This window comes from Delphinapterus leucas, chromosome 10 (genome assembly GCF_059928025.1).
Source record: "Delphinapterus leucas isolate spDelLeu-1000000601 "Yukka" chromosome 10, BTC_Dleu_Yukka2, whole genome shotgun sequence".
NCBI classification, from domain to species: domain Eukaryota; kingdom Metazoa; phylum Chordata; class Mammalia; order Artiodactyla; family Monodontidae; genus Delphinapterus; species Delphinapterus leucas.
The window spans coordinates 102675726-102698784 of record NC_143138.1 but is presented as its reverse complement, the minus strand read 5'-3'; the positions used below and the strand labels follow the sequence as shown (position 1 = coordinate 102698784).

Genomic DNA, 23059 nt, shown 5'->3' with positions numbered 1-23059 from the left:
CTTAATCCCCTGGTTTGCTGCTCATAGGTAAGAGTGGGGGCCTCAAAAGCAGCCTTGGGTGCTGAGCGGGCTTGTGGGTTCTGAGCCTCATGCTGCGGTGGCCTGGGTGGGCTGGTGGTGGGGAGACCTCAAGTTCGATCTCTGGAGGTCTCTCCCAGTTGCCCGCCTGGAGGGTAAGGGTCTGGTAGCCAAGGGATGAAAAGGACGTGGGGTCTGCATTGGATGGTCCGTGAGCATTTGGTCACCTAATACATCTGGTTTGGATAGGAGCTGAATGCCATCAGCTGTCCCTCATTCCAGAGACCCTCTGTTTTTTTAATTTTTAAAGTAGCAAGCAGAAAAGTGAAAATATCCTACAGAATCGACTATTTTCTCCTGGTGCACAGTTCTGTAAATTTCAGTTCATGTGCACATCAGCATTCTCACCACCACAGTGAGGATACAGAACACCTCTATGGCCGCACCCCCAGACTCTTCTGTACTAGCCCTTTATGACCACATCTTCCCCACCCGCGCTCCCGGCTACCGCAGATGCGTTCGTCGTGATAGTTTTAACTTTTGAAGATTGTCGTCCAGATGGGGTTATATATTGTGTAACATCCACACTGAGAACGTCTGCTGCAGCAGGGAGCAACGCGTACAGCCTCCTTCCCTCAGAACGATGCCGGCGAGGTTCCCGCAAGCTGGAATTCACCCCTTTTCGCTGCTGACTCGTATTCTGCAGCTGGATGGAACCGCAGTCTGTCCGTCCGTTAACCCATGGAGGATGTTTAGGTTGTTTCTGGTTTGGGGCAGTTACGAGCACAGCTGCTAAAACATCTGTGTACGTGCTTTTGTGTGAACGTAAGCCTTCAGTGCTTTAGGATAAATTCCCGGGCTCTGTGGAGAGGCTATGGCTGCCTTCTCAGCAGTGGTGTGCGGGGGCTCCAGCTGTGCTTATCCTCCCCAGAACTTGGTATCGTGAGTGTTTTATTTTTAATTTTGGCCACTCTAATGAGTATGCAGTGTTATCTCATCGGGGTTTACCATGCGTTTCCCTGATGCAGAGTGATGTGGCGCATCTCTTAATCTGCTTATCTGCCACTTTATGGCCCCTTTGGTGAAGTGTCAATTCAAATTTTTGCCCACATTTCAACTGAGTTTTTTTTTTAATTTTATAAATTTATTTATTTTTGGCTGCATTGGGTTTTCGTTGCTGTGCGCGGGCTTTCTCTAGTTGCGGCGAGCGGGGACTACGCTTCGTTACAGTGCGTGGGCTTCTCGTTGTGGTGGCATCTCTTGTTGCCGAGCATAGGCTTCAGTAGTTGTGGCTCATGGCTTCCAGAGTGCCGGTTCAGTAGTTGTGGCGCACGGGCTTAGTTGCTCCCCGGCATCTGGGATCTTCCCGGACCAGGGCCCGAACCCGTGTTCCCTGCATTGGCAGGCAGGTTCCGAACCACTGCGCCACCAGAGAAGTTTTCAACTGAGTACTTAGTTTTCCTGTTGTTGAGAGTTTTTTAATCTATTCTGGTTACAAGTCCTCTTTTGGAGATATTCTTTGCAGGTATTTTCTCCCAATGTGTAGTCTGCCTTTTTATTCTCTTATTTTAATTTTGATGAAGTCCAAATTATACATTTTTGTCTTCTATCGATTGTGTTTTTGTGTCACATCTAAGAACTCTTTGCCTAACGCCTGGTGACAAGGGTTTTCTTCTATGTTTATAGTTTTACATTTGGATCTATAATCAATTTTGAGTGAATATATGTATAAGGTTTAAGTTAATGTTCATTTTTTTTTGCAAACACATGACTGATTCTTCCAGCACCATTTGTAGAAAGTATGTTTTTTTCATTGAATTTCTTTTGCATTTCTGACAGAAATCAGTTGGCTATACTGGTAGAGGTCTATTTCTGGATCCTTTATTCTTCCTTTTCAAAATTGTGTTAGCTCTTCCAGTTTCTTTGCCCTTTCATATAAATTTTAGAATCAGCTTGTCTCTATCTACAAAAACTTGTGCTAGGATTTTGCCTGGCTTTGCATTAAATCCATAGATCAGTCTGGGGAGAACTGACATCTTACTGTGTTGAGCCTTCCAACCCCTGAATTCAGTGTGCCTCTCCATTAGTTTAGGTCTCCTCTTTTCTCTCTCATCAGTGTTTTGAAGATCTCAGGACCCTTTATTCATTTGCCTGCACAGCAAGCTAACAGCCTCCCGCCAAGCAGTAGGGGAGGGGAGGGCACTTGGGCCGGCTGGCTTCTCAGGACTTGCAATGGTTCCCTTGCTGGGCTCTTCCCTGTGACCCCCGGATCCAGAGATGCTGGGTCCTGCCAGTTCCTAAGTCTTTTGAGGGTTTTGCAGAGAATGTGGCTGGTTCTCAGCTTCTCCATTACATGCTTGGGGTTTGGCTTCCTCACCTGTGCTGTGTCTGCACCACTTGCTCGTCCCTATCCCAGTGCTCATGGTGGCTTCTCTTCTCTTCTCCTTGTCCTTGTATGCTTATGTCTTAAAAAAAAAATCCCTGTGGTTTTAGGGGAGTTCTGTGAGGGGTGTAACCAGATGTATGTGTTCAGTCTGCCACTTGAACCGCATGACGTGATGTTTAGTTCATGTCCCCAGTGGGCTGAAGTCGCCTGCACAAGGGACCATGGTGTCAGCGTCCCCAGCGCCTAGCCCGGGGCCTGTTACAAACAGGAGCTCGGTGACCATCATTCAAGCATGAGAGCCAAGGAACAGGACATTTTGATACACTGTTTGTATCACAGTTCATCTCTTCAAAGAGGATTCCCCTCACTCAGATTTTCAGTTGCCTGCCCAGCTGCTGCCACTGCAAACAGATTACAGGTTGGGAACTTGAACTTGCCAGAGGGCAGGTCCAGGAGAGAAAAGCAATAGGGGGTTTCCTTCCACTTTGTCTGTCTCCTAGGGTTCCCACACCCCATTCCTTGGTACAGGAAGAGAGCTCTGCCTCTCCATGCCTGGTGCATAATTCTGGGATTCAGGCTTCCTTTGCGTCTAGTCTGGGACATGCAGGAAGAGAATAAAACCCAGGAAACTCACTGGGTTTGGTCTCTTTCTCCAATCTGCCCACTGCCTTTTACTTTTCAGAAGGTGTCCTGTGCATCTCTGTAGGGTTTTTTTTTCTTTAATATTTATTTATTTATTTAGGCTGCGCCAGATCTTAGTTGCAGCACATGGGACCTTTGTTGTGGCACGCACGCTCCTTAGTTGCGGCATGCAGACTCTTAGTTGAAGCGTGCCTTCTGTTGTATTCAGTGGGAGGTGCAGGGTGGGTGTGCTTATTCCGTTTAACCAGATTTGAAAGCTCCTCATTTATTTTTCTTTAGAATATCTATTCTTTTTATTGATATATTGTGGATACGAGTCCTTTGTCAGATAAGTATGCATTGTACGTATTTTCTGCCCATCTGGAGCTTGACTTTAATTTTCTTAATAGTGTCTTTGATGAAGTCCATCTTATCAACTTCTTCTGTTATGATTAGTGCTTTTTGTGTCATATCAAATAAATCTTTTTTCCACCCCAAGTTTATGAAGATACTACCCTGTGTTTTCTTCTCGGAGAGGTATGATTTTAGCTTTTGTGTTTAGGTCTATGATTCCTCTAGAATTAATTGCATTTTCCTAACCATAAAAATGGTATATTTCTTCATTTAGATTTTCTTTGATTTCTCTCTGCGGTGTTTCGTAGTTTTCAGTGTACAGGTCTTCCACATCTTTCATTTCTTCCTAAGCATTTTATGTCTTGATGCTGTTGTAGGTGATATTTTAAAATTTTCAGTTTTAGAATTTTCATTGCCAGTAAATAGAATTATGATAGTTTTGATCTTGATGATATACTTTTACTTTTTAAAAACCAAACAAATACATTTATTTTATGTACCTGATCGTTCTAATACCTGTGCCTTTGTGCACCTGGTTTTGCTAGTGGTACCTTTTTCCCTTAGGTGTCTTGGGATTTTTACTATGATCCCATGTTTGATGGAGCTTTCTCTGTGGGAATTCTTTGAGGCCTAGGTTGGAAGTGCATTTCTCCAGAAGGTTTTCTTAATTAGTTCTGCCAGGTACCTGGGAGCCCTACCAACCCAGGATTATTTTTAAAAAAAATTTCAGCGTCGGTGGTAAAAGAAATAGTAAAATAAGTAGTGCCCTTGGAGTATATGCATTCGATCCACACACTTGTGTAACGGTGAGCTTCTGGTGATAAAGTTGTGGCATGCGCAAGGTTTCCTGCTTCTGTCCCGACACAGCCCTGCCCCCCGCCTCCAGCTCAGCCTGCGAGTCCTCTTAAACCCAGACCCAAGTTCTGCTTGGTCACTTTATATGCTAAAGGTGAGCCGTGCCAGCCCTCCAGATGCGTGTCTGGGAAACACGGATTCTCTGTTCTAAAAGCCACTCCTCTCCACACTTTCTGTGCCCGGCCATGGGATGGGAAGAAGGCACAGGGCCTGTCCTCGTGGCACTGGCCATCCGGGGGAAATAGTTGCTTCAGCTGCCAGCTCAGCGCCGTACACGTGGCTCTCGGGCCTCGCAGTGGCCTTGCAGAGTGGGCTCTGTCCTTGGGGTTTGTGAATGAGGAACCACAGGCCGCAGGGGCTGCAGGGGCTGCCGGGCGTGAGCCTGGGGCCGGGATTTGAGCCGCTGGGTGGGGGCCACCTGGAGAGGAGGGGGGCCGGCAGGGGGTGCCTGCGGCTGCACCCGTGACCGCCGCCCCTTCTCTCTCGCAGCGGCTGTGCACCCCCGTGTACTGCAGGTACCAGTTCCACAGGACCCCAGTGCACAGGACTGAGGGCCAGCCCCACGGGACCCACGTCTACTTCCAGGATATCAACGTCATCTTCCTTGGGGCCATGCACCCCAGCGACCTGAGGGAATACCTGGAGGGCCCCCCGATGGTGGTGGAAGTTCATGACCGGGACCGCAAGTCAGAGGGGTATTCCCGCAAGCCCGCCCTGTTTGGGGAGGACCCGCTGGATTCGTACCTCAACCTCCAGACCCTAATTTCCCCGAAAGAGACGGAGAACAACCCCTTTGAAACCCAGGATAAGATGTGGGACCCTTACGGGGTTGCCCAGGTCAGCTTTGCCGACCTCCTCCTTGGCCACAAGTACTTGAACCTGGTCGTCCCCGTCCACAGCTGCGAGCCCAAGGCCACGCGCCTCGGCCATGACAGCAGGAGCAGGAAGGCGTTGGGGTTGCAGGTGCCCGGAGACAGCCTGCGGCACGGCCCGATGCCCCCGGGCGACTACCTGGAGGCCAGCTGCCTGCTGAAGCTGCGGGCGGGCGTGGCGGTGCCGCTGCGGGCCGGGACCGAGGCCCTGGACGCCAACCCCACGGCCTCCCGGTTTGGCCGCGTCATCTTCGTGTTCACCTCCAGTAAGCCCTCACTCCTGCACGGCCTGCTGCAGGACGTCACCGTGATCAACGCCGGGGCCCTGGGCCTGGACTCCTGCCCCGTGGAGGACATCCAGCAGATCCTGTCCGCCTTGAAGATGCCGGCGAAGATCCAGGAGCGGCCGGACCTGGACGTGCTCACTGGCTTCCACCTGCTGGACGGGCGGGGCCACCTCCTCATCCTGGAGGGCTTGGCCGACCGGGGCCTGAGGCGGCTGTGGGAGAGCCACCAGAGCCGGTAGGTAGGTCGCCGCGTTTCTGGGTGGGGAGGGGTGGCCAAGCTCAGGTTCTGTGACGCCGACTGTGGGAGGGACCTGTTGATTCGGTGCCTCTCGGGGTTTGTATAAGGCACTTCGCAGAGCTCAGCAACTGGGAGAGCCGCTTGCCTTTGGTTGAAGCGAAGACTTCAGGGGTATATGGAAGGGAGGCTGGTTCAGGAAACTGGGTCCTGCCTTCACACTCCCGAGGCGCCCCCCCGGCCAGCGGGGAGTAGAGTGTTCTGCATGGCCCTGAGAGGGACACCACAAGGACACAGACGTCAGCTCGTCCCAAGGGAGACAGGGCGGATTATTGTGAGGCTGGAGGGCTGCTTACGCTGCAGAAGTCCCCTTCCCTGGAGGCCCAGGCGCCCCCGATGGCCGCCCCCTGGAGATGTTGCAGAGGCAACGGAAGTGTCCCCTTCTGGGCCGCAGCAGGTGGCCCCTCGTGGTCCTTCCGTTCTTTAGTTGTGGTGATGGGATAACTCCCTTTTTCTTTCATGATTTGCAACTATCCTAGTTTGGATGAGCAGGGCCTTCCTTCTCTACTCTGGAGGCCCCCCTTCCTTCTCTACTCTGGAGGCCCCCCTTCCTTCTCTACTCTGGAGGCCCCCCTTCCTTCTCTACTCTGGAGGCCCCCCTTCCTTCTCTACTCTGGAGGCCCCCCTTCCTTCTCTACTCTCTACTTTGGAGGCCCCCTTCCTTCTCTACTCTGGAGGCCCCCCTTCCTTCTCTACTCTGGAGGCCCCCCTTCCTTCTCTACTCTGGAGGCCCCCCTTCCTTCTCTACTCTGGAGGCCCCCCTTCCTTCTCTACTCTGGAGGCCCCCCTTCCTTCTCTACTCTGGAGGCCCCCCTTCCTTCTCTACTCTAGAGGCCCCCCTTCCTTCTCTACTCTGGAGGCCCCCCCCCATCTGTTCTCAGAGCTCAGATGCCCCATGACTCAGATGCTGACAAGAGCAGGGTGTCCGGATGTTGACTCTGTCCACCCGGGGCGGGGGGCCTGTCTTGATGTGCTGATGGCCAAGAGCACGGGGGCAGGGGAGGCGGGGAGGCCGCCTCGTGGCTGGTTATCCTCCCAGGAGACCTGAAAGCATGCATCCGCACAAAAACGTGCACGTGGATGTTCATAGCGCCGTTGTTTATAATAATCAGAAAGTGAAACAACTCAAATGTCCATCAACTGATGAACAAAACATCCACACCGTGGAATAATATTCAGCCGTCAGAAAGCAATGAAGCATTGCTACAGACACTTCAACGCGGATGAACCTTAAAAACATTATGCCAGGGGACTTCCCTGGTGGCGCAGTGGGTAAGAATCTGCCTGTCAGTGCAGGGGATGCAGGTTCAATCCCTGGTCCAGGAAGATCCCACACGTCGCACAGCAACTTAGCCCATGCGCCACAACTACCGAAGCCCGCACGCCCCCGCTCGCTGCAACTACAGAAAGCCAGTGTGCAGCAACAAAGCCCCACTGCAGCCAAAAATAAATAAATAAATAAATTTAAATTTTATGCTAATAAAAGGAGCCAGACATAAAAGGCTACCTATTATATGATTCCATTCATATGAAATGTCTAGAATAGTCAAGTCCATAGAGATAGATCAGTGGTTTCCAAGGTCCGAGAGGAGGGATGCAGGAGAAGTGGGGAGTGATAAAAATGTTCTAGGATTAGACAGTGTTTGTGGTTGCACAACACGGGGAGTATACTAAAACCACTGAATTGTACACTTATTTTGGGGGGGTATACTATTTTATTCAAATTTAAATTTCACCATCAAATACTGAAGTATATGCTGGCCCTGTGTTTAGATTTTTGAAATAAAGGTGGACAGACAGATTTAAGGGTGCAATGTATTAAACACTGTACAATATATTAAACAATTAGAGAAAATCTAGGGGTGCTATAACTCTATATACCTTTGTACATTGAGTGGCGTTAAGTATAGGGACAAGCCCAGCACCTGGAGGAAAAGCCCATTGAGGACTGAACAGAGGCCCTTGGCTGCTGTCAGAATCTCCCCTTGACTTTCAACAAACCAAGGAGTCTGTCCGTCTACAGAAACCACCAAATCCGGGGCAAACAGCAACAGGATAAATGTTAAGGAACTGGCTCTTTCCAGTTAGGACTCTGGGGGCCGGTCTGAAGCACACGGGGCTGGCTAGAGCTGGGACGTGTTGCAGCTCAAGTCTGGGATCTGTAGGTCAGAGCAACAATCGATTCTAGAGACAGAATGGTGAGTGCATTCTGCAAAAGCCCCCCGGGTTTGCCGACAAGTTCCTAGGAAGCTCTCCTCAAATGGCAGGAATTGGACACTTCAAAAGAGTGAACTTCATGGTGTGTAGGAAAGAACTTGGCCTTGCCCAAGAGAGGTCTGGCTTTTGCCCTTGGCTTCTGGGAGGTGATCTGTGTCATGCCTGATAGGAGTGTCTTTGGTTAGGTTGCGGGCTGACCACACTGGATCTTAGGCTGGAGCCTCACCAGAGAGTCACAGCATGGAGGTTGGTGGGGCTGGAAAGACCAACATTGTGACTTAGGGCAGGGGCTTTGGGTCAGGCAGTGTCATGGGCACATTTTTGTGTGGATGCATGCTTTCAGTTCTCCTGGGCAGATAACCAGCCACGAGGTAGCCTCCCCCTGCCCGCCACCCGCTGCTGTGCTCTTGGCCATCAGCACATCAAGACACGCCCCCTCCTGACATGGAGACTGAGATTGCTATGTGGTCCATCAATCAGTCAATCAATCAATCAATCATTAATGGAGCCCCAATAAAAACTCTGGACACCAAGGCTAGGGGGAGCTACTCTGTGTAGTGATTCTTTCATCATCTTAAAAATACCTTTTCCAAAGAAAAAGTTTTGAATTTTGATAGAGTCCAATTTATTATTTTTTCTTTTATACACTGTGCTTTTGGAGACATGTTTAAGAATTCTTCACAAAGCCTTAGGTCTTGAGTATTTTTTCTCTTTTTTCTTCTAAAAGATTCATGGTTTTGTGGTTTACTTTTAAGTTTATGATTCGTTTTGAGTTAATTTTTGTATAAAGTGCAAGGTTTAGATTGAGTTTTTCCCTTTTTTAAAATAATTGAGGTATACTTTGCATGTAACAGTATGTTAGCTTTGGGTATACAACTTCATGATTCGTTATTTGTATATGTTGTGAAATGATCGCTACAATAAGTCTAGTTAACATCCACCATCATACAAGTTACAGAATTTTTTGTGATGAGAATGTTTAACGCCTACTCTCTTAGTAACTTTCAGATATGCAATACAGTATCACTAACTATAGTCACAGTGCTGTACGTAACTAAATGTCTTTGTAACCTCTTGACCCCCTTCATCCATCTTGCTCACTCCACACACCCTGCCTCTGGGTGGGCAGCCACCAGTTTGTTCTCTGTATCTGTGAGCTTGGGTCTTTACTGTTTTGCTTCTGTTTTTTTAGATTCCACGTGTAAGTGAGATCATATGGTATTTGTCTTTGTTTGACTTATTTCACTCAGTATGATGCCCTGGGGATGCATCCATGTTGTCCCTACTGTCAAGATTCTCTTTTTTTATGATGGAATAACTTAGACTGTGTCTGTATCGTGGCTATTGTAAATAATGCTGCATTGAACACGGTGATGCAGATACCTGTTCCAATGAGTGTTTTTGTTTCCTTAGGATGAATACCTGGAAGTGAAACTGCTGGATCATATGGCAGTTCTATTTTTAACTTTTTGAGGAACCTCCAAAGTGTTTTCCATAGTAGCTGTACCAGTTTATTAATACATCCTTACCCACAGTGCTTGAGGGTTTCCTGTATTTCCCATCCTCACCAAAATTGTTATTTCTTGTCTTTTTTATAATAGCCACTCTCAGCAGGTGTGAGATAACGTTTCACTTTTGTTTCATTTTGCATTTCCATGATGATTAGTGATGTTGAGCATCTTTTCCTGTACCTGTTGGCCATCTGTTTGTCATCTTTGGTAAAATGTCTATTCAGATCTTCTGCCCATTTATTTATTTATTTTTCCTTTTCTGTGCTTTTATTGACTTTAAAATTATTTTTTTATTGAAGTATATTTGATTTACAGTGTTGTGTTAATTTCTGCTGTACAGATATATATATATATATATATATATATATATATATATATATATATACACTTTTTTTAGCACCTTCATTTCTTTCCTTTTTTTAAGTTTATTTATTTTTGGCTGCATTGGGTCTTCGTTGCTGTGCGCGGGCTTCTCACTGCGGTGGCTTCTCTTGTTGTGGAGCACAGGCTCTAGGCACGCAGGCTTCAGTAGCTGTGGCACGAGGGCTCAGTAGTTGTGGCTCGCAGGCTCTAGAGCGCAGGCTCAGTAGTCGTGGCGCATGGGCTTAGTTGCTCCGTGGCATGTGGGATCTTCCCAGACCAGGGCTCAAACCATGTCCCCTGCATTGGCAGGCGGAGTCTTAATCACTGCGGCACCAGGGAAGTCCCCACACATTCTTTTTTTAATATTCTTTTCCATTATGGTTTATCATAGGATACTGGATATAGTTCCCTGTGATATACAGTAGAATCTTGTTGTTTATCTATTCTATATACAATAGCTTACATCTGCTAATCCCAACCTCCGACTCATCCCTCTCCCATCCCCCTCTCCCTTGGCAACCACAAGTCTGTTTTCTATGTCCATGAGTCTGTTTCTGTTTCGTAGATAAGTTCATTTGTGTTATATTTTAGATTCCACGTATAAGTGATATCATATGGTATTTGTCTATTTCTTTTTTTAAAAAATTTTTTTGTTTATTTGGCCATGCTGGGTCTTAGTTGTGGCATGCGGGATCTTCAGTTGTGGCATGTGGGATCTTCAGTTGTGGCATGTGGGATCTTTTAGTTGTGGCATGTGGGAACTTTAGTTGCGGCATGTGGGATCTAGTTCCCTGACCAGGGATCGAACCTGGGCCCCCTCCATTGGGAGCACACAGTCTTAGCCACTGGACCACCAGGAAAGTCCCTATCTTTCTCTTTCTGACTTATTTCACTTTCTATGATAATCTCTACGTCCATCCATGTTGCTGCAAATGGCATTATTTCATTTTTTAAATGGCTGAATAGTATCCCATTGTATATATGTACCATATCTTCTTTATCCATTCATCTGTTGATAGACATTTAGGTTGTTTCCATGTATTGGGTATTGTGAATAGTGCTGCTATGAACATACGGTTGCATGTATATTTCTGGATTATAGTTTTGTCTGGATATATGCCCAGGAGTGGGATTGCAGGATGATCTGGTAGCTCTATTTTTAGTTTTCTGATGAACCTTCATTCTGTTTTCCATAGTGACTGTACCAACTTACATTCCTACCAACAGTGCAAGGGGGTTCCCTTTTCTCCACACCCTCTCCAGCATTTATTATTTGTAGACTTTTTAATGATGGCCATTCTGACTGGCGTGAGATGGTACCTCATTGCAGTTTTGATTTGCATTTCTCTAATAATTAGCGATGCTGAGCATCTTTTCATGTGCGTATTGGCCATCTGTATGTCTTTTTTGGAGAAATGTCTCTTTAGGTCTTCTGCCCATTTTTTGATTGGGTTGTTTGTTTTGTTGTTTTTGAGTTGTATTAGCTGTTTGTATATTTTGGAAATTAAGCCCTGTCAGTCGCATTGTTTGCAGATATTTTCTCCCATTCTGTAGGTTGTCTTTTCATTTTGTTTATGGTTTCCTTTTCTCTGCAGAAGCGTGTAAGTTTGATTAGGTCCCATCTGTTTATTTTTGTTTTTATTTCTTTTGCCTTGGGAGATTGACCTAAGAAAACATTGGTACGATTTATGTCAGAGAATGTTTTGCTTATGATCTCTTCTAGGAGTTTTATGGTGTCATGTCTTATGCTTAAGTTTTTAAGCCACTTTGATTTATTTTTGTGTATGGTGAGAGGGTGTATTCTAACTTCATTGAGTTACATGCAGCCATCCAACTTTCCCAACACCACTTGCTGAAGAGACTTTTTCCTGTTGTATATTCTATTTTTTTTTAAAATTTATTTATTTATTTATCTTTGGCTGCGTTGGGTCTTCTTTGCAGAGTGCGGGCTTTCACTAGTTGCTGTGAGTGGAGGGCTACTCTTCGTTGTGGTGCGTGGGCTTCTCATTTTGGCAGCTTCTCTTGTTGTAAAGCACAGGCTCTAGGCGTGCGGGCTCTAGAGCACAGGCTCAGTAGTTGTGGCTCACGGGCTTAGTTGCTCCATGGCATGTGGGATCTTCCCGGACCAGGGCTCAAACCTGTGTCCCCTGCATTGGCAGGCGGGTTCTTAACCACTGCACCACCAGGGAGGTCCCTCCTGTTGTATATTCTCGCCTCCTTTGTCTAAGATTAATTGATCATAGGTGTGTGGGTTTATTTCTGGGCTGTCTGTTCTGTTCCATGGATCCATATGTCTGTTTTTGTGCCAGTACCATGTTGTTTTGATTACTGTAGCTTTGTAGTATTGTCTGAAGTCTGGGAGAATTATGCCTCCTGCTTTTTAAATTTTTTTTTTTCCCTCAGGATTTCTCTGGTGATTCTGGGCCTTCTATGGGTCCATATAAATTTTTGGATTATTCTACTTCTGTGAAAAATGTCATGGGTAATATGATAGGGATAACATTAAATCTGTAGATTGCTTTGGGTAGTATGGTCATTTTAATAATATTAATTATTCAAATCCAAGAACATGGGATATCTTTCCATTTCTTTGAATCCTCTTCAGTTAACTTTATTAATGTTTTATAGTTCTCAGCATATAAGTCTTTCACCTCCTTGGTGAGGTTTATTCCTGTTATTTTTTGGGTTGCAATTTTATTTAATTTCTATTTATTTTTATTTATTAGTTGACTATAGGTGCGTGGGTTTATCTCTAGGCTTTCTATCTTGTTCCGTTGATCTAGGTTTCCATTTTTGTGCCAGTACCATATTGTTTTCATTACTGTAGCTTTGTAGTATAGTCTGAAGTCAGGGAGTCTGATTCCTCCAGCTCCGATTTTTTCACTCAAGACTGCTTTGGCTCTTCGGGGTCTTTTGTGTCTCCATACAAATTTTAAGATGATTTGTTCTAGTTCTGTAAAAAATGCCATTGGTAATTTGACAGGGACTGCACCGAATCTGTAGATTGCTTTGGGTAGTATAGTCATTTTCACAATATTGATTCTTCCAATCCAAGAACATGGTATATCTCTCCATCTGTTGGTATCAACTTTGATTTCTTTCATCAGTGTCTTATAGTTTTCTGCATACAGGTCTTTTGTCTCCCTAGGTAGGTTTATTCCTAGGTATTTTATTCTTTTAGTTGCAGTGGTAAATGGGACTGTTTCCATAATTTCTCTTTCAGATTTTTCATCATTAGTGTATAGGAATGTAAGAGATTTCTGTGCATTAATTTTGTATCCTGCACCTTTACCAAATTCATTGATTAGCTCTGGTAGTTTTCAGGGGCATCTTTAGGATTCTGTATGTATGGTATCATGTCATCTGCAAACAGTGACAGTTTTAGTTTTTCTTTTCCAATTTGTGTTCCTTTTATTTCTTTTTCTTCTCTGATTGCCATGGCTAGGACTTCCAAAACTATGTTGAATAATAGTGGTGAGAGTGGACATCCTTGTCTCGTTCCTGATCTTAGAGGAAATGCTTTCAGTTTTCACCATTGAGAATGATGTTTGCTGTGGGTTTGTCATATACGACCTTTATTATGTTGATGTAGGTTCCCTCTATGCCCACTTTCTGGAGGGTTTTTATCATAAATCGGTGTTGAATTTTGTCAAAAGCTTTTTCTGCATCTATTGAGATGATCATATGTTTTTTATTCTTCAATTTGTTAATATGGTGTATCACATTGATTTGCCTATATTGAAGAATCCTTGCATCCCTGAGGTAAATCCCACTTGATCGTGGTGTATGATCCTTTTAACGTATTGTTGGATTCTGTTTGCTAGTATTTTGTTGAGGATTTTTGCATCCATATTCATCAGTGATATTGGTCTGTAATTTTCTTGTTTTGTAGTATCTTTGTCTGGTTTTGGTATCAGGGTGATGGTGGCCTCATAGAATGAATTTGGGAGTGTTCCTTCCTCTGCCATTTTTGGAAGAGTTTGAGAAGGAAGGGTGGTAGCTCTTCTCTAAATGTTTGCTAGAATTCACCTGTGAAGCCATCTGGTCCTGGACTTTTGTTTGTTGGAAGATTTTAAATCACAGTTTCAATTTCATTACTTGTGATTGGTCTGTTCATATTTTCTGTTTCTTCCTGGATCAATCTTGGAAGGTTATCCCTTTCTAAGAATTTGTCCATTTCTTCCAGGTTGTCCATTTTCTTGGCATAGAGTTGCTTGTAGTAGTCTCTTAGGATGCTTTGTATTTCTGCAGTGTCTGTTGTAACTTCTCCTTTTTCATTTCTAATTTTATTGATTTGAGTCCTCTCCCTCTTTTTCTTGATGAATCTGGCTAATGGTTTATCAATTTTGTTTATCTTCTCAAAGAACCAGATTTTAGTTTTATTGATCTTTGCTATTGTTTTCTTTGTTTCTATTTCATTTATTTCTGCTCTGGTCTTTATGATTTCTTTCCTTCTGCTAACTTTGGGTTTTGTTTGTTCTTCTTTCTCTAGTTCCTTTAGGTGTAAGGTTAGATTGTTTACTTGAGATGTTTCTTGTTTCTTGAGGTAGGCTTGTATAGCTATAAACTTCCCTCTTAGAACTGCTTTTGCTGCATCCCATAGGTTTTGGATCGTCGTGTTTCCATTGTCATTTGTCTCTAGGTATTTTTTGATTTCCTCTTTGATTTCCTCAGTGATCTCTTGGTTACTTAGTAATGCATTGTTTAGCCTCCACGTGTTTGTGTTTTTTACATTATTTCCCCTGTAACTCATTTCTAATCTCATAGCGTTGTGGTCAGAAAAGATGCTTGATATGATTTCAGTTTTCTTAAATTTCCTGAGGCTGGATTTGTGACCCAAGATGTGATCTATCCTGGAGAATGTTCCGTGCGTACTTGAGAAGAAAGTGTAATCCGCTGTTTTTGGATGGAATGTCCTATAAATATCAATTAAATCTATCTGCTCTATTGTGTCATTTAAAGCTTCTGTTTCCTTATTTATTTTCACTTCGGATGATCTGTCCATTGGTGTAAGTGAGGTGTTAAAGTCCCCCACTATTATTGTGTTGCTGTCGATTTCCTCTTTTATAGCTGCTAGCAGTTGCCTTATGTATTGAGGTGCTCTTATATTGGGTGCATATATGTTTATAATAGTTATATCTTCTTCTTGGATTGATCCCTTGATCATTATGTAGTGTCCTTCCTTGTCTCTTGTAACATTCTTTATTTTAAAGTCTATTTTATCTGATATGAGTATAGCTACTCCAGCTTTCTTTTGATTTCCATTTGCATGGAATATCTTTTTCCATCCCCTCACTTTCAGTCTGTATGTGTCCCTAGGTCTGAAGTGGGTCTCTTGTAGACAGCATATATATGGGTCTTGTTTTTGTATCCATTCACCAACCCTGTATGTTTTGGTTGGAGCCTTTAATCCATTCACGTTTAAGGTAATTATCGATATGTATGTTCCTATGACCATTTTCTTAATTGTTTTGGGTTTGTTTTTGTAGGTCCTTTTCTTCTCTTGGGTTTCCCACTTAGGGAAGTTCCTTTAGCAGTTGTTGTAAAGCTGGTTTGGTGGTACTGAATTCTCTGAGCTTTTGCTTGTCTGTAAAGCTTTTGATTTCTCCCTCGAATCTGAATGAGATCCTTGGTAGAGTAATCTTGGTTTTAGGTTCTTCCCTTTCATCACTTTAAGTATATCATGCCACTCCCTTCTGGCTTGTTAGAGTTTCTGCTGAGAAATCAGTTGTTAACCTTATGGCAGTTCCCTTGTATGTTATTTTTCATTTTTCCCTTGCTTTCAATAATTTTTCTTTGTCTTTAATTTTTGCCAGTTTGATTACTGTGTGTCTCGGCATGTTTCTCCTTGGGTTTCTCCCGTATGGGACTCACTGTGCTTCCTGGACTTGGGTGACTATTTCCTTTCCCATGTTAGGGAAATTTTCGACTATAATCTCTTCAAATATTTTCTCTGGTCCTTTCTCTCTCTCTTCTCCTTCTGGGACCCCTATAATGCGAATGTTGTTACATTTAATGTTGTCCCAGAGGTCTCTTAGGCTATCTTCATTTCTTTTCATTCTTTTTTCTTTAGTCTGTTCTGCAGCAGTGAATTTCACTATTCTGTCTTCCAGGTCACTTATCCATTCTTCTGCCTCACTTATTCTGCTATTGATTCCTTCTAGTGTAGTTTTCATTTCAGTTATTGTATTGTTCATCTCTGTTTTTTCTTTAATGCTTCTAGGTCTTTGTTAAACATTTCTTGCATCTTCTCGATCTCTGCCTCCATTCTTTTTCCGAGGTCCTGCATCATCTTCACTATCATGTTCCTGAATTCTTTTTCTGGAAGGTTGCCTATCTCCACTTCATTTAGTTGTTTTTTGGGGGGTTTTATCTTCTTCGTTCATCTGGTATATAGCCCTCTGCCTTTTCATCTTGTCTGTCTTTCTGTGAATGTGGTGTTTGTTCCACGGGCTGCAGGATTATAGTTCTTCTTGCTTCTGCTCTGGTTTGAAATTTTAAAAGGTTGGTTTTTTTTTTTTTACATCCCCTTTCTGATATTTTATTATTGGTGTAAAGAAATGCTAACAATTTGTTTTTTTTTGTTGTTTTTTTTTTTGCTGTATGCGGGCCTCTCACTGTTGTGGCCTCTCCCGCTGTGGAGCACAGGCTCCGGACGCGCAGGCTCAGTGGCCATGCCTCACGGGCCCAGCCGCTCCACGGCATGTGGGATCTTCCCGGACCGGGGCATGAACCTGTGTCCCCTGCATAAGCAGGCAGACTCTCAACCACGGCGCCACGAGGGAAGCCCGCCACCAATTTCTGTATGTTAATCTTGTATCCTACTACCTTGTTGAATTAATTTATCAGTTCTAGTTGTTTTTGTGTGGTGTCTTCAGGGTTTTCTATATATAGTATCATATCACGTACATATAATGACTGTTTTACCTCTTCCCTTCCAATTTGGATACCTTTAATTTCTTTTTCTCATCTGATTGCTGTGGTTAGGACTTTCAATAGTATGTTGAAGTGAAGTGGTGAGAGTGGGCATCCTTGTCTTGCCAGATTTTTAGGGGAAGGCTTTCAACTTTTCACTTTTGAGCATTATATTGGCTGTGGGTTTGTCATAAATAGCTTTTGCCTTGTCTTGTCAGATTTTAGGGGAAGGCTTTCAACTTTTCACTTTGGAGCATTATATTGGCTGTGGGTTTGTCATAAATAGCTTTTACTATTTTGAGATATGTTCCCTCTGTACCCACCGTGGTAAGAGTTTTTTTCGTGAATGGATGTTGAATTTTGTCAAATGCTTTTTCTGCATGTATTGAGATTATCATGTGGTTTTTGTCTTTTCTTTTGTTTATGTGGTGTTCTTGTCAAGGTATTTTTTGTCTTTTCTTTTGTTGTGGTGGTGTATCAGATTGATTGATTTGTGTATACTGAACCATCCTTGTGAACTTGGGATGAATCCCTCTTGGTCATGGCGTATGATCGTTTTTACGTGTTGTTAGATCTGGTTTGCAAATATTTTGTTGAGAATTTTTGCATCTATATTCATCAAAGATATTGGCCTGTAATTTTCTTTTTTTGGTGGTATCTTTGTCTGGTTTTGGTATCAGGGTGATTGTGGTTTCACAGAATGTCTTTGGGAGTATTCCCTCCTCTTCAATCTTTTGGAAGAGTTTGAGAAGAATCTGTGTAAGGTCTTCTTTGTATGCTTGGTAGAATTCACCTGTGAAGCCATGTGATCCTGGACTTCTGTTTGTAGGAAGTTTTTTATTACAGGTTTGATTTCACTTCTAGTGATTGGTCTGTAGAAATTATCTATTTCTTCTTGATTAAATTTTGGTGGGCTGTATGTTTCTAGACAATTCCATTTCTTCTAGGTTGTCAAATTTGTTGGCATATAATTGTTCATAGTATTCTCTCATGGTTTTTTGTATTTCTGTGGGATCAGTTGAGATTTTTCCTTTTTCATTTCTTATTTTGTTTATTTGGATTCTCTCTCTTCTTGGTGAGCCTGGCTAGAGGTTTGTCAATTTTGTTTACCCTTTCAAAGAACCAGCTTTTGGTTTTGTTGATTTTTTTTTCTATTTTTAAAAAAAATCTCTACTTTATTTCCTCCCTGATCTCTGTTATTTCCTTCCTTCTGCTGACTTTAGGTTTTGTTTGTTCTTCTTTGTCTAATTCTTTTAGGTGGTAGGTTAGGTTGTTCATTTGAGATTTTTCTTGTTGTTGATGAAGGCCTGTATTGCTATGAACTTTCCTCTAAGAACTTCTTTTGCTGTGTCCCATAGATTTTGTATGGTTGTGTTTTCATTGTCCAGGAAGGCGGTGGCTGGGGCTCTCGACCACTCCTGGTGCCTGGGCAGGTGCGTCAGTGGCCCATGACCAGTCTTGTTCAGGAGGGAGTTGGTGGAGGCTCACAACCACTCCTGGGTTCTGGGCAGGAGTTGGTGCAGTCCCTCAACCACTCCTAGGGTCTGGGAGGGTTTTAGTGGGGGATTGTGACCACTCCTGGCACCAGGGTGGATGGTGGTAGAGGTCTGTAACTGCCCCTGGAGCCTGGGCAGGCAGTGTCTTGCCCTCTGGGAGCACACATACATGGAAAAAAGGCTATAGTCTAGGTCCCACCTCTCCCCTCCTACATCACCCAAACAATGCTGACTGGCCTCTGAGGCAGCTCAGGCTTCCTCCGCTTATACCCCCAGCCGTGGTGGCACCGGATTCATCCCCCCGCCCCCCAGTCTGTCTCTACACAAACCACCCCAGTCCTCTCCCTGGTTCTGATCTCTGGAGCCGAAGTTCCAGCACCCAGCCCCTGCCAGCACTGGGGATGCACATGTCAGTCTGGTGAGTGCAGGTCTCCCTCTGCTCTGGCTGCCACGAACTGACTGCTGCATTCTTCTCAGAGGCTCTGAAGCTCCCCTTCTGTCCTGGCAGATCTCCCTGCTGGTGAGGGGGCTTCCCAGGGTGCATGAACCTTACCTCTTTCACAGCCCCCTCCCAGGGGTGCAGGTCCCATCCGGATACCTTTCTCACTTTCTTTTTCATTTTTCCTACCTGGTTACATGGAGATTTTCTTGCCCTTACAGCAGTCTGAAGTCTTCTGCCAGTGTTCAGTAGATATTCTGTGAGAATCGTTCCACATGTAGATGTATTTTTGTTGTGGATGTGGGAGAGAGCGAGCTTTGTGTCCTACCACTCTGCCATCTTGATCAGTCTCGTGTTTTCTGTTAGCAGTTAACATCCTTTCTTTTCAACTGAAAGAAGCCCCTTTAACATTTTTCTAAGGCCAGTTTAGTGGTGATGAACTCTGTTCGTTTTTCTTATCTGGAAAACTCTTTTATCTCTCCTTCAATTCCGGACGATAACTGCCAGGTAGAGTGTTCGTTGGAAGGTTTTTGCTTTTGGCACTTTGAATATACAGTGCCCCCCGCTCCTGGCCTACAAACCCGCTGATAGTCTCACGGGAGTTACCTGGTGTGTAACAAGTTGTTTTTCTCTTGCTGCTTTTAAGCGTCTCTCCTTGTCTTTAACTTTTGACCTTTTAATTATAATGTGTCTTGGTGTGGGCCTCTGGGCTCATCTTATTTGGAATTCTGTTTTGATGTGGCCGGTTTCTCTTTTGCCCTATGTGAAGGGGTCATTCAGCTAGTTTTCAGTTTTAGTTTTTGTATTTTTCCCCCCAGAGGAAATTGTTCCATATGTAGCTGTAGATTTGGTGTGTCCTTGGGAGGAGGATCTTCCTCCCAAGAAGATCTTTCCAAGGAAGATCTTCCCAAGGAAGATCTTCAGGATCTTCCTCCATCACCATCTTGAACTGGAACCTAGGTTGAGTTTTTGTTTTGTTGCATTTAGCCTACATATATCCAATAGCTACAGCATCATTTGTTGAAAATATTATATTCCTTTACTGAATTGCTTTTGCATCTTTATAAAAAATCGGTTGGTCATAATTGTACGGATCTATTTCTGGGTTCTCAATTCTGTTCCATTGATTTCTGTGTCTGTCCCTTCACCAATACTACAAAGTCTTGATTACCGTAGCTATATAATCAAAGTCAGGCCACTTTATTCTTTTTCAAAATTGTTTTTGTTGTTCTAGATCCTTGGCCTTTTCATATAAATTTTACAATATGCTGTATGTATCTACAAAACATCATTCTAGAATGTTGATAGAAATTATGCTAAACCTATGTATCATTTGGAGAGAACTATTTGAGCCTTCCGATCCATGAATATGGTATGTTTCTCCACTTATTTAGATTTTTAAAAATTTCTTTCATCAGCATATTCAGTATACAAGTCCTGTACGTATTTGGTAGATTTATATCTAAGTATTTTATTTTTTGAGTGATTTTTAAATGGTTCTGTATTTTTTAATTTCAGTTTCCAGCTGTGCATTGCTTGTATATAGAAATATAATTGATTTTTCTATGTTGATTCTACAGCCTTGCTAAACTCACTTATTGGTTTGAGGAGTTCTGTTCGTTTGATTGATTGTTTTTTGTAGATTCCTTGGGATTTTCTACACTGACCAAGATGTCATCTGCAAATAGCAATAGTTTAATTCCTTCCTTTACAGTCTGTATATCTTCATTTCCTTAGTGTGCTAGCTAAGACTTGAAGTACTATTTTATGTAAGAGTTGTCACATCCTTGCTTTGTTTCTGGTCTTTGGTGGAAGGCAGTCTCTCCCCATTACGTGTAGGTTTTTTGTAGATGTCCTTTATCAACTTGAGGAAGTTCCACTTTATTCCTTATTCGCTGAGAGTTTCCTAATTTGCTGGCTCACACAGTTCACAAAAATCAATCCCAGACAGAGTAAAAGCTTATTTGAAATGATTATGGACCCACAATAAGTTGCAGAAATCATAGAGAGGTTCCAGGTACCCCAACACCCTGTCTCCCCCAGTGGAGACATCTGACATATTGATGGATGCAGTACAGTTAACTAGACCACCGTTGTCTGTTCTTACTCAGGTTTCACCAGAAATACCTTGTTGTTCATTTTATTTTTCAGATTCCACACATAAGTGAGAACATACAGTATTTATCTTCCTCTGTTTGACTTATTTTACTAAGTTTAATACCTTCCAAGGTCCATCCATGTTGTTGCAAATGGCAAAATTTCATCCTCTTTAATGGCAGAGCAATATTCCACTTTATCTATATATCGCGTCTTCTTTATCCATTCTTCTGCTGATGGGCACTTAGGTTGCTTACATATCTTGGCTGTTGTAAATTGCGGTGCATATATCTTTTCAAAGTATTGTTTTCATTTTCTTTCGATACATACCCAGGAGTGGAATTGTTGGATCATATGGTAGTTCTATTTTTAATTTGTTGAGGAATCTCCATACTGTTTTCCATAGTGGCTGCACCAGTTTACATTCCCACCAAGAGTGTAGGAGGGTTCCCTTTTCTTCACATCCTCACCAACACTTTATTTCTTGTCTTTTTGATGATAGCCATTCTGTGAGGTGATACGTCATTGTGGTTTTGATTTACATTTCCCTAATAATTAGTAATATTGAACATCTTTTCATGTACCTGTTTGCCATCTGTATGTCTTCTTTGGAAAAATGCCTATTCAGGTCTTCTGCCCATTTATTAATTGGGTTGTTTGTTTTTTTAACACTGAGTTGTAGGAGTTCTTTATATATTTTAGATATTAACCCCATATCACATATCATGTGCCAATGTTCTCTCATTCAGTAGGTTGCCTTTACATTTTGTTGACGGTTTCCTTTGCGGTGCAAAAGCTTTTAAGTTTGATTAGGTCCCATTTGATTATTTTTGCTTTTGTTTCCCTTGCCTGAGGAGACAGATCCAAAAAATTATTGCTAAGACCAGTGTCAAAGAACGTATTGCCTATGTTTTCTTCTAAGAGTTTTACAGTTTCAGGTCTTATATTTAGGTCTGTAATCCGTTTTGAGTTTATTTTATATATGGTATGAGAAAATGTTCTAATTTCATTCTTTGACACGTAGTTGTCTAGTTTTCCCAGCACCACTTATGGAAGAGACTGTCTTTGCCTCGTTGTATGTTCTCACCTTTCTTGTAGAAGAAAAATCTATTTTTAAAAAGTTGAATTGTAAAGATTTTAGATAGTACTATAGGAGGACATATTCATGACCTCAGAATAAAGAAAGACTTCTTGAGTAAGACAGAAGTAGAAAAAATAAAGGAAAAAAATGACAGGTTTGGCTATATTAAAATTAGTAACTTCTGTTCACCCAGAGACCATGAAAATTGCGAAAAGAAAAGCCGCAAACTGAGAAAAAGGTATTTGCAATGTATGGAGCTAGTATTCTGAGAGTACAGAAACGCCTGTGAATGAATGAGAAAACAGTAAAAACATCCCAGTGGAAGAATGGGCAGAAGACTTGAACAGGGACCCCTCCCAAAGGGGAACCACCCCCACCCCAACACACAGACTCAGGGTGGGATGCACAGGCTCCGTGCGGATTCACTGGGTTCAGGAAGGTGGAGGAACCTGAGCCCAACACAGCGGGTGGCTCAAAGGTCGGGGTGGGGGTGGGGGACGCAGAGTCGGTGGGAGGGGCGGGTCGGTAGGGGAGGGGGAGGAGACAGAGGTGGGGCGGGGGCAGCGGGACACAAGCAAGCCCAGGCCAGTGCCAGCGTTTCCACCACCAGTGGCCCTGGGAAAGTGCCGAGCTCCGTGGCGGGCAGAGCGGCAGTGGCGTGGGGCCCCTCTTTTTTCTTGCAGGGTCCCACGGGCAGAGCCCGGCTCCTACAAGGCGCTCTACAACTCGCAGCTGCGCTTCCGCCACCGCCTCTACGCCGACCTGGAGACCGTCCCGTACCACGTGCACCTGTCCCGGCCGCTGGCGCAGCTGGTGAAGCACGCGGTGCTCTACGTGCGCAACACGGTGCCGCGGCAGGTCTTTCAGGCACTGAGCAGGTGCGGCCCGGCCCGTGCCCCGCCGTCCCGCACGCTCTGCCAGGGGGGCTTCGGAAGTGTGCGGCGGACAGAGGGCAGCCTAACCCGAACCACAGCTGTGCCTGCTGAATGTGTTTTTAAAAGGGGGGGGTTGGGGCGGGAGAGAGGGGGGTGTCCGCTCACCCTGGTGGGGGTGGGGGTGACTACTCAGTCCTCGAACTGCGCTGACATGAGGCTCTGTGCCTCGTACCCTCTGCCTGGGCGGGAAGGAGCTCTGTGGTCCACACCCCCGACGGCCAGCCTATCGAGGCCACTCCCTGGTGGGGCGTGGGTTGGTGCGAGGTAGGGAATAAGGCCATCGGGACCGAAAAATAATCAGAGCAGAAAGTGGGAAG

The 23059-nt window shown here is 44.0% G+C and overlaps 1 protein-coding gene across 1 annotated transcript in view; it reads left to right on the top strand.

The window, feature by feature from the left end:
- Window positions 1-23059, top strand: part of CFAP92 (cilia and flagella associated protein 92 (putative)) — a 66270-nt gene that overhangs the window by 30732 nt on the left and 12479 nt on the right. The window contains 2 exon segments of the mRNA XM_089919803.1: window positions 4724-5628; window positions 22491-22685. Coding sequence (XP_089775929.1) covers window positions 4724-5628; window positions 22491-22685 — 1100 coding nt within the window.